The sequence below is a fragment of the Rhinatrema bivittatum genome, chromosome 1 (genome assembly GCF_901001135.1).
Source record: "Rhinatrema bivittatum chromosome 1, aRhiBiv1.1, whole genome shotgun sequence".
In the NCBI taxonomy this organism is placed as follows: Eukaryota; Metazoa; Chordata; class Amphibia; order Gymnophiona; family Rhinatrematidae; genus Rhinatrema; species Rhinatrema bivittatum.
The window spans coordinates 427040752-427052935 of NC_042615.1; the positions used below are offsets into that span (position 1 = coordinate 427040752).

The following is a 12184-nucleotide window of genomic DNA, read 5'->3' on the forward strand; positions in this document are numbered from 1 at the left end:
AACTGGAATCTCCAACCCCCTTCTCACTCTGCTGAACCCTAGGGATGGCCCACGAAGGAACCTAACACATCGGGGAGCTGAAATCCCCCCCCCCCCCCACCCCCAAATTTTTTAAAAAAATTTTTGGAAACTCTATGCTGCAGGTTTGCTCCTCTACCATCTGCTGGAGACAGAGAAATACTGAGGGACTGCAGGTGGCGCTCTTGGTTACGTAGCATTGCCTCAAAGTTTTGTTCTCTCCTCCATCTGCTGGTAGGGATGCATTTACCCACTTGTCTGGACTGATCCAGGGTATGAATAGAAACCAGTTTTACCAATTAGTCTACCAGTTCACCAGTCCATCTGCAGCTCGTGAAGACCAGCCTGAAGTCCCCCCCTCCATTGCACCCAGACCCTCTACCTTGTCATTTTTTACTTTTATTGTGTTTACAATCATGTAGACCTGATATCGAGGAGAAGTAAATATACATAAGTAAAAGATTTACATGTCATTTTCGCATGTACGTGTTGGCCCCCTTGGAACGCTCCTGATCCGCCTATTCTCTGTACGCACAATTTTACTAGCGGCCCCTGATGTACGCGCATACGTTGCCGTTTTTAAAATAGCAGATACTTGCGCGTATGTCATTTTACATGCTCACATGCTCTTTTTTGCATGTGCATCTTTAGCAAATCTACTTCAGCATGTTCAGCCAAGGAAAGACCTTTTAATGTGACCAAACGGTAGCACTTCTTGCATTTTCAGCATGGGTGTTCTAATTAGATCAGAAAAGTAAGGTGCTTTTTTTTTTTTTGTCATTTTTGGTTTTCATATTAGCCTTCCCTCTGATTTTATAGAAAATAAAATATATATATATATATATATATATATATATTTTTTTTTTTTTTAGAGTACCTTGTCATACTGATGGCAGTACAGTATTGGAGGAAGGGATTCTAGAACAATCTGTAGAACGTAATCGGTGAACATTGTGCCCGTTGCATGAACTGGGTTCTCCCAAAAATGAACCAGCTTTGTGGGTTTGTATTTTTCCACCAAAGTTCTATTATTTTTTTTAACTGTTTTAACAAGGGCAGTACAGCATACTTCGAGTGACAGAACAATTACAGGGCGTAGGACATTACAGGATAGCAGTGTATAAGCACTCTGTCAGTGCATATAGCAACAAGAGAAAAAAATAGTAAATGGCACAAAAAAAACCTTAAAATCAGAAGTAAAATCAAACCCTAATTATTTAATTGATAACTGATTTTAAGCAAATTGAGGTGGGGCAGAGGGAGGCACTTGGCAATGCCAGATGCAAGGGGCTGTTTCTTATTGAAGGCTGTTGTGTAAATGATTTGATTGTGAAAGAAAAAGCCCTTATTTAAATTTGCATGGTAGCATAATAAATGACAAATAAAGACCAAAATGGGCCATCTAGTCTGCACTGTTGAGATTTGTACACTTGGGATAGATGCACACATGAGTTCCCATATGCAGCCCAGCACCAGCTCCCTCTCCTCTGATCTTGATCTTGTAGCTGACCTCTCAACCCTCTTCCTACCACTCTGTATCCTCTTCATCACCCCCAAAGTGGAATGGCTCCCCTATGAGGAAAGGCTAAAGAAGTTAGGGCTGTTCAGTTTGGAGAAGAGACGACTGAGAGGGGGATATGATAGAGGTCTACAAAATCATGAAAGGACCTGAACAGGTTAATGTAAATCGGTTATTTACTCTCTCAGATAATAGAAGAACCAGGGGGCACACCGTGAAGTTAGCAAGTAGCTCATTTAAAGCAAATCGAAGAAAATTATTTTTCACTCAGCGCATAGTTAAACTCTGGAGTTCATTGCCAGAGGATGTGGTTACAGCAGTTAGTGTAACTGGGTTTTAAAAAAGGTTTGGATAAGTTCCTAGAGGAAAGATCCATAAACTGCTATTAATCAGTAAGGAATAATAGCTTGAGATCTATTTAATGTTTGATTACTTGCCGGGTACTTGTGACTTGGATTTTCCACTGTTGGAAACAGGATGCTGGGCTTGTTGAGTCTGACCCAGTATGGCATATCTTATGTTTTTATGTTCTTATGTGACAGTAAGGTCCTTCACCACCTCTGCCAGTAGGCTATTTCAGGCCTTGTCATCTTCAGCTTTTCTTCTTTCAAGATTAACACTTAATCAAACACCCAGACCCTCTTCCATGGTAAAATCCGGTCGCCCCATGCCTAGTGAAGTTTGGGTTTAACCTTGAATCCCTTCTTGCAGGTTCAGTGCAATTATTCTGCTGCTGTGTAGGCTTGTGAGCATCACTCCTTGTAGTTTATCTTTTAGGAAGCACAGCGCAGTACCAGTGCTGATTTTTAAGCTGTTTTTGAAAAATATTTTGTTCTACTGCACGTGCTCGGAGACATGATTTTGGATTGTCAGACATTCTGGATTTTACAAGGGAGTTATGAATTGGTGAGTTGACCATATCCTGAAGGGTAAGGATGGCATAGCCCCAGGGTGAACTATTCTGTTTTCCTATACTGAGGGGGGGGGGGGGGGGGGGGGGGAAGGGATTGAGATTTGTAAATCAGTTATATAAAGTTACTAAGAGATGATTTCTTCTCATTGAGGAAACAGTATAAACTACGGAAAGATGATTTATTCTTACAAGTAGCACTCTGTCCCTGAACAGATGACCAAGTAGTGATATTTTGAATAAGAAATTTTGGTTTGAGCGTACGCTTCTAACAAAAACTACAACCATCTACTGATATAAGGCTGGCTGAGTGCCGAAAAGAGTAGGGAAGAGCTTAATATGCTTTGAACGGAAAAGAACTGGTCGAACATTTGGGAGAGAGCAAGTCGAACACCCATCTGTGCTTTAATTATGAAGAACAGTAACAAAATTGTTCAGAAATGGTTTGTGACATTGGTTAAAATAAATGAAAGGAATTCCTCATTTTGCAAGAGGGAGCGTGGCAAGGAAGGGCAGTTGCCTGTGCAGCCGTTCTGGGACCTGATAAAACCAGGAAATGCACAGGAGTGCAGTAAAAGAGCTTCCATGCACCCCAGAGATGGATTTCATTTGGTCTGCCGGTAAGAGGCTTTTAACCCTTTAAAAAGAGTAAGGTAGAGGCCTTACTCTACACCTTGAAATGCAAATGACTGGCCTGGGAATGTTTTCAGATATTATCCATGCTATAATTAACAGGTACAGAAGATAATCCAGAGATTAGCTAAATTCTTTCTCTTTAAGAGGAAATGGATGTGCCCAGACTATGGCTTGATCTTATTTGGGGTCTCTTGCCTCTTCCCTAGAGCATGGGATTTATGGAGACCTGTGAACAACTAAACTTGTGAAACGCTATACTTAGGAAATGAACCCACTCTTTGATAACTTTTGATGGTTTAAAAAAAAAAAAAAAAAAAGTAAAATTGGTATGAAATGGGTATCTGCCATAGAGTACATGTTTAATGTAATGCTGTAAAAAAAAAATTCTCAATAAAGTCTAAGAAAAATCTCTTGATTATAAGAAAACAGGAAATCCAACATTTTGAGAAATGTGCAGATGAGCAAATCGGATGAATCCTTGGTTGTGGCTAGAATTAAAGAACATCCTGCGGTGCTGTAGCCAGACCTCCGTAATAATCCGAGGCAAAAAATGCCAGACGCAGCATGTTTTGGTTTGTTTTGGAATTTCTTTTTCACTATTTTTTTTTTAAACAGATCAATTTTTTACAGTCTGTCTTTTTTTCTTTTTCATTATAATCAAGAAAAGTGTCATGGCTATTCTTTTGCATTGCCAAGGAAAGGATGTATGGGGCTTCTGTAGTCTCATATCCATTGCATTAAAAAAAACAACAGATGGAAAGGAAGAAAACACAAATAATTGAACTGAAATAGTTTATGGAACCTCCCTACCCTGTGGAACATATTTATGACTTGTAACATTCATCATGACGCTGGCTGTTTCACCTGCAGATAATGTATTCATGTTAAAATGCTTCTAACCATGTGCCAGTGTAGCGAGTGTTTATTTTTTCTTCCTTGGACCATAATGTAATATATTCAGTGAACTGAGCGCATTTTTGTTTCCATGTGTACACAGAAGCCTCATTTTGCCAGGGCAAATCATTAACTTGGGCAGGCATTATTCTGCAAGTCAGAGGACAGACGCTTTTGGGCTGTTCTCATCATGTGGAGTATTGCAGCCCAGGCTGGAGATTGAGGAGGCCTTTAGCAGAAAGTCAGCTGGCCGTCCCCTCCCTCACCCCCACAAAAATTGAGTAAATATGCAGGGAGATAAGGCCCAAGAGACAGTATAGCTTGCGGTATTGATGTCCTGATGTTCTTCTTGGGCGTGGAGAAGCCTTTCTATACTGTGGTTCTGTCATGTCCTTCATTTCTTGTTACAGGAATACTGTGACCGTGGATGGGGACGTGATCAGCCTGAGCTGCAGCCCAAAGACAACGGTGGTGGCTCTCCAGCTAGCAGATGGGAAGCTACTGAAGTACCTATGGGGTATATATTGCACTGTAATCAAAATGCTGGTAACTGAAGAAGATTCTTCTCTGATCGGACACAGAAGGGAGGACTCTGTTATTGGTCTGCCTGTGCTGTGCTTTTACTTTGAATGCTTTAGCACCATATGCAGCCTTGTTTAAGTGTCCCATCTTCTTTCCAGAATCTCAGTGGTCTGTAGCATTCAGCATTGCACCAAAAACAGTTCTAAATTAACTTTAATTCCAAATACTAAATCTATTTCACTCTTCAAGCAGCACTGTTGGGTATCTCTGTTTGGAGTTGTAATAGCCTTGAACCTCTACTAAAACAGGGATTCTCACAACAAACCTTTTGGTGGCCAGCTGGTGGTTGCACTGACAGTTTTTTTTTTGTTTTTTTTTTAATTCCCCCTCCCCCCCCCCCCCCAAAAAAATTATATTCCCCTTCCACTTATTACTCTTCTCCTCCTCCCCTATCCCCACCTCCTCTTACTCCCCTCAGTTTTTTTCTCTTCTTCCCTTCTTTTTTCTTCCCGGTCCAGAGCCAGATGAAAGGGGTAGATGTCCTGGGACATAGGGAGCTATATTTTTTCTGAGACAGTCCTGACCTTCTCAGAGACAGTCTGAGAGTGCCAGTCTACCCAGGGCCTGGGACCAGATAAAGTTATGAAATAAGAAAGCATTCCCTTTCTCTCTTTGGCCATGTAGTTGCAGGATTGGAAACTAACAGATCTATACAGTAAAGTGCAACTGCGGTTACCCTGCTCCTAACTCGCCTTCTACTCACTTTCCGGCCGCGTTAGCCCTTCCCGCGATACACTATCCCCTTTAACTCATCCCTACCGCCTCCTAAAATCCCCGGGTGCCCCCTTCCGCCCGCGGTATGTATATTAAATGTAAACGAGCGAATTAGCTATTCCCTCCCATACAGTAACGCGCGCCCCGACTATCGCTTTTTTACCCTGCCGTTTTGCCGCGCATTTACCCTGCTAACTTACCGCCTACCCTTACCCCAGCGTTAGAGGCAGGGGTAAGGGTAGACGGCAAACTTTCCCCCAGCCCCCGCTCACCTGCCCTGGCCGTGTCCGGTCTCCAGTGCAGCCCCAGTCCTGTCCCTTCCTCCCGAAGCAAAACCCCCCCCCCCCCCCCCGAAAAAAAAGTAGCAAGAGAGCGAGGGGAGAGACGGGCAATCCTACACTCGGGCCTGCCAGTCCCTTGTTCTCTCCTCCCGAAGCAGGGCGCGAAAAGCAGCCTTGCTCCGGGAGGAGGGGGGGGGGCAGTTTAAAGCGACGAAGCGACTTACTTTTGCAGCCCCCCCCCCCCCCCCTCCGGACATCGGCGACGACCGCGGCTCCAGCCTCCAGCCTCCAGCTGTCAGACAGACGCATCGCACGTGGGAAAGCGGCCCCTATGCGTGCAATTGGCTGCTCAAGACGTGACGTCACATGCCGTGACGCCAAACGTCGTGACGTCACGTCTTGAGCAGCCAATTGCACGCATAGGGGCCGCTTTCCCACGTGCAATGCGTCTGTCTGACAGCTGGAGGCTGGAGCCGCGGTCGTCGCCGATGTCCGGAGGGGGGGGCTGCAAAAGTAAGTCGCTTCGTCGCTTTAAACTGCCCCCCCCTCCTCCCGGAGCAAGGCTGCTTTTCGCACCCTGCTTCGGGAGGAGAGGAGAAGGGACTAGCAGGCCCGAGTGTAGGATTGCCCGTCTCTCCCCTCGCTCTCTTGCTACTTTTTCGGGTTTTTTTTTTTTTTTTGCTTCGGGAGGAGGGGACAGGACTGGGGCTGCACCGGAGACCGGACGCGGCCAGGGTAGGTGAGCGGGGGCTGGGGGAAAGTTTGCCGATCATCGGAGAACGTAACTGTCCACTTCCTGGTACCTGTCATTTGAAATGACATTTGAAATGACAGATACCAGCGTGGCCGTGAAGCGTTAGGCCCGCGCACTCAGGATACTGTACAGGCGCTCTATACAGTAAAATGGGTTGCGCGGGCCTAACCTTCGCCTAACGCTTCGCAGACGCGGCATGCATTTGCCGCACTCTTTCTAACGCGGCATAACTGTATCGACCTGTGAATGAGCAGGAGGCACTTAAGCCTCTGATTTTTGTAGTTTGAATTGTGCAGGAGGGAGAGATGGCAGTGGCAGGAGGAGTGGGTTAGAAGCACTGGGCGGCTGGTGCTTTTCCACTGACCAGGCAACAGACAGCAGGGGTGAGAGAGCAAAGTCCTGGGAAGCGGCAGATATTTTCTCCTCCCCGCACCTCACCTTATAGTTATACAGATAGCTAAACTCAGATTCGGCTTCATATTTATTTATTCATTTAAAATATTTGTATAGCGCAAACCAAACTGTCATAAATTTTCATAAAGTTTCCATAAATTACATACAGGAAATGGTAGAACTACATAAAATGAGTATATAACATTCAATTAAAATAATAAGGCCAAGGCACCATAAAACAAAAACATAAAATTAAAATGTATACAGACTAAAATCACAACAGTGAGCTCTGCATTTTCCTCCTTCATTTCAGATTCCTGCATTACCATTTAATTATAGGCTACTAGTCATAATAGATAACAAAATAAAATATCCAATATCCATTAAAACTGCCAGACAGATGGATAGATTATTCATAAGCCTGTTGAAAAAAGAAGGCCTTATGAATAATCTATCCCACCGATGTCTGGCAGTTTTAATGGATATTGGATATTTTATTTCGCATTTATTATAACTAGTATCCTATACAAGAACCTGAAATGAAGGAAAGTGCAGAGCTCACTGTTATTTTAGTCTGTATACATTTATGAAGACAGGTTTAAGTCTTATCGAAGAAAAACAACTGGAAAACACATAACTTGCTGAATAACAAATCGGAAATAAGAATAACTGTCGCAGAATCTCTGATTTGTGCTACAGCTATGATGAAGCATTCTCTGAGGACAAGCTGAATGGCAGTCCTCACATATGGGTGATGTCATCTGATGGAGCCCGGCATAGAGAGCTTATTTCAAAGTTTCTAGAACTTTGATCCTCTCTGAGCATGCCCGAGCATGCATTATACCACTCGTCTTATGTTTTTTCACGGAGCCCAGTGATTTGTGAATGTCTCAAAATTTTCTCTCTTTTTTACCTCTTTTAATTGCATTGTTTTGGGAAGTTTCACTGATGGGATTTGTGCCTCATCAAGCGAGGTCCCTCACCCTGTGTAATCGTTCCTAGGTAGGTTTTTCAGTCGTTTATACTAGGTTTTCTTTCGTGTCGAAACCTTGGGGTGGTGATACCATTGGTGCCTGCTGGCCATTAATGGCTGCCGCCATCAGTTTTGATCTAGCGTCCCTGTTGTTTCATGACCCCATGTCATCAGGGTTCCAGCAGTGCCCTCAATGTGCAAGGACCATGTCTTATCACAGATTCCCATGATAGATGTGTCCTCTGCTTGGGGGCATTGCATGACATCCAGGGTTGCTGCAGATGCGCCTAGATGACCTCAAAAGGATGCCGGGCCAATCTGGAGAAAATGGAACACCTCTTTGGGCACTGGAAGACCAATCCATTGGCATTGAATTTGAGGGACCTCAGAACTGCACCAATGACTATCGAGCCATCAACATCAGTGAGGCCATCGGCTTCATCAGCTTCGATGGCTGTCAGGGACTCCGGAGACAGTCCATCACCTGGCTCTTCCAGGTCGAAGACTGGATTGGGTTCCTCTTCTTCAACCTTGGCAATGGGGAAGGACCATTCCAAGCATCAAGGGAAGCCGAAGAAGCATCAGCATTGGTCCCTGTTGATACATGATGCAGGGCACAGGGTTGCTCTGACTTTTGCTGAGAAGTCCCCCAAAGTGACCCCGTGGTGAGGACGTCTCATCCTCCATGGTTCCCAGGAGTTCGTTACGGCCTCCAGAGGTTCAGATGTCAGACAACGATCCTTCTCTCGGTTTCGAAGAGAGTCTAGTCACACTTCCTGGTCCTCACTCAGTGTTGGCAATGGCAGTCTTCAAGGAGGAGCTAGAGAAACAAGTCAGGCGTGCTGTGGAGAAGGCAAAGCAGGGCCTCTGTGTTGGAGCACTGATGGCAGCAGGACCGATGCTTCTTGAGCCACTGCTCGGCTCCTTACTGGCACTCATCGGTGCCCTACTGCCTCTGTCACTGGCGTCTGTGTCTGCTGCAGCTTTGATGCTCAATAGGGCATTGGTACTGCTGCCTACCAGTCCAGTGGTCATCCACGGTTCCTTGGAGGAGGAAGCTCCCCCGAGGATGTGGGATGCCTCAGGGTCCCAGCCCAACTGGTCATTTGCTCCGGTACCCATACCCCTAGCCGAGGATCTGAGCACCATGGGATCCATCCCCTGTTGTGGATAGTGAGGAGGACCCCTTTGACTCCTGGAGGGGAGGCTCCTCAGAGGCTTTGGAAGATGAGGCATAGGCTTGCCTCCCCTCTGACCCTTCTCTTTCCACTGGCAGACCTCTCCTTTGTAGGGTTTTCCAGTTGATGGCCAAAGCCATCCAATTTACTTTGCAGATAGAGGAGGATACCCCACACAAGATGCTGGATATCCTTCAGTATCTGGAGCCTCCAAAGTAGATCATGACACTCAGAGTACATGAGACCCTTATGGATTTACTGGTGAAGAGGTGGGGGAACCCCCCTCTTGGTGGCTTCTGTCCATATGGATTACAGTGGGCTCTAGTAGGACAAGATCTGTGACACACAGATACCCACTCTCTCAAGTGATAGTGGTACAAAATGTCTTTTCTGTATTGAAAAATGAAGATGTCCCAGCAATGGAAACTACATTAGTATCTGGAAGGAAAGAATATCTTCTTTCCCAGTGCTTAGGAAAACCCCATAACACGATCAAAAGTCATAACAGAAAAATCTTGTCCTGGGAGATACTGCCATTAGAGGGACTAATTTGGGACTTCATTTCGAGGGGAACAAAATAGTTAAATACCTTCCAGGATCTTTAGCTGGTAGATGTGCAAACCCAGATAATCAATATAATTAAAGAAGAACATAAGAACTCAAAAACTGAAGTTATCATCCACCTGGGGACCAATGACCTTGCTAGAAATAGCATCAAAACAATACAGAGAGATTTCCAGAATCTAGGGAAGAATATTAAGCACCTGGTGAAGACTATTGCCTTTTCAGAAGGATTACCTGTTCACGGAAAGGAAAAGGAAAGTCTAAACCATATAGACAACTTCAATATATGGCTCAAAACACTGTGTAAAGAAATTGGTTTTGGATACATTGGAGGCTGGGGCAGTGTAAGGTTATATGGTAAAGAAGGCCTACATTTGTCTGTGACAGGAAAAGAATGCTAAGCAAGAAATTCAGAATCATACATTATTAGGCATTTAAAGGTCACTAATAGTTTCATAACCTTGTTTGGTTTAATGGTTCTAGAGGAGTTGGAATAGCTTCAAAGGTGTCAGTAGCTCATTGGAGTAAGGAAATTTATAGGGGAGGTTTACATATCTAAGGGAATTACCGCTTCCTAAGAAATTGAGAGCATACTCTACCAGGGAGCAGGTGACTTTGTGGGCAGAGCTTTGTCTGGTGTTACCATTGGAAATTTGCAGAGTGGTGACCTGGTCTTCCTTGCATACTTACTCGGAGCTCTGTTGTCTAGATCTTTGAGCCAGGAAAGAGGCTTCCTTTGGTTTGAAAGTATTGAGAGTGGGCTTGGCAGAAGGGATAGCTAGGGTACTTTTTATACATCTGGACTGGTCTGGCTGGCTGAAGAGGAAGGAGAAATTACTTCTTACCTGATAATTTCCTTTGCTGGAGTCAAGCCAGACCAGTCTAAGACCTTACCATTTGTGCCAAGTGTGTATTATTCTCCTGATTCATTTTCAGAATAATTGCTTGTGTGCCTTAGTTGGCTCGCTGGATGTTAACATAATAAACTTCATCAAAGAATGCAGATTATGTCTGCTCCATTTCTTGATTGATTGTTTCTCCCTTGGAAGTCCTCTGTTTTTTTGCTTGGGGGTGAGGGAAAGCTTAATGTATTAAAATTGTTTATTTTGCCTTGTTACATAGAATTACTGGCAGGCTGAGGGATGGTTCAGGAACCTCTAGTCTAAGGGGTGTTGTTAGCAAACCTGTTAGTCTCTGTCTCCATCTGCTGGTTGTGAGGCAGAACCCATGCATCTGGATTGTTCTAACTGGATTCAAGGAAAGAAAATTATCAGGTAAGAACTAATTTCTCTTTAGTAGGAGCACAACTCCAATTCAGCCCTGTGAATGGGAGAGTAGGGTGGAGTGACTTGACACCACATAATAACTACTTACATGGAAGAGAGAGAGGTGTGAGACAAGGTTATAAACAGAGTGAGCATGGCTTAGAATAGGCGGTAGTAGTAAATACTATGAATTTCTTTTTTCTTTAAAGGCATATCATGTTTCAATCTTTTTTTTTTCTTCTTAAATTTGAAGCATCTCCAGCAGCAGCTCTTGAACCATGGAAGAGCAAGAATGGCTGTCCTGTCCGGTTCCCATATCCTTGTGTGCAAACTACCCTGGCAACAGTTGACGGAGAGGTATGTGAACAGTGGAGGCTGCTCCCCTTCTCTGGAAAGTCCTGGTCTGTGAAATATGCAGATTGGGTTTATTTAGTACTGATTGTGAATGTTCATGTACAGCTTGCTTTTTCATATTCATAAAATATTTTATAGAATTATGTGGAGCAACTTAGTATCAAAAGAAGGACTAGTACAACATCTAGTAAGTTTGATCCTTATTAGTGGGGTGAGGGGTGGGAATGGACCTGCCTACATTTGGGAGGCCTCATTGCAGAAGAAGTCACAGGGAGTACTGACTGCAGTGTGCAAGGATAACTTGCAGGGAGTACTGGGTCGTTCTTTGATTTCACGATACAGTTTCTTTCCCATTCATCGTTGTGATTATTTTATGCATTTATAATATTTTGTTATATCTTTTCTTTTAGATGATCTGTTGTGGGTTATAAGCCTAAATATTAACACGCAGGTTTATGTAAAGCAGTTTATGCATCCTTAGATATGTTTTAGTTAGAACTGGCCTCTGAGATTTAGATTTTTGCCTGTGAGTAGGCAGGCTGCATTCTTCAAGTGTGGCTGCATTTGACCAGCTGTTACATTAATCTGTAAATGCAATTCTCTTAACGGTCGTACAGTTTTATAATAGTTTTTATGTGTGTACTTTTAGCATATTTTAAAATTATTTTTATTAAGATTTCCAAAATTTGCAAGGAAGTACAACCATATCAGAATCGACAGAAGTAACATTAGAACTTTGTTCTGTTGCAAACGATTACAGATGCAGGTTTTGATGACAGAGTGGTCTTTATTTTATGCTGATCTCTGGAGGGATGAGTGCTTTTTATTTTTCTCATTCTTTCCATGGTAGTCTGCAAAATTCGTGATTTACTCCAGAGTTTTGGCATAGCAGTGTTTATGGCCCTAATTTTCATAAGAATCTTGGGTGTGATTATTTTTATTCTTGGCTTTACTTTTAGTCATTTGGGTCTGATGGGGAGGGGGAGAGAAATGCCAGATCACAATCTGCTTGTTCTGCTGTGTCCTTCAGATTTCTGTATGTTTCCAAATTGATGTACACTGGGCTTTGTAGTGTAGTACAAAGGTGCAGGAGATTGTAGCTAATAATTTAGTGTAGCAATTCTCTTCACCCTTTCTGGTCACCCCCCC

The 12184-nt window shown here is 43.7% G+C and overlaps 1 protein-coding gene across 3 annotated transcripts in view; it reads left to right on the top strand.

Moving 5' to 3' along the window:
• ELP1 (elongator complex protein 1) overlaps positions 1-12184 on the top strand; it is a 273772-nt gene that overhangs the window by 95602 nt on the left and 165986 nt on the right. For all 3 annotated transcript variants that reach the window (XM_029603978.1, XM_029603967.1, XM_029603987.1), the window contains 2 exons: positions 4388-4494; positions 10935-11038. In XM_029603978.1, coding sequence (XP_029459838.1) covers positions 4388-4494; positions 10935-11038 — 211 coding nt within the window. The remainder of the gene's footprint in view (positions 1-4387; positions 4495-10934; positions 11039-12184) is intronic.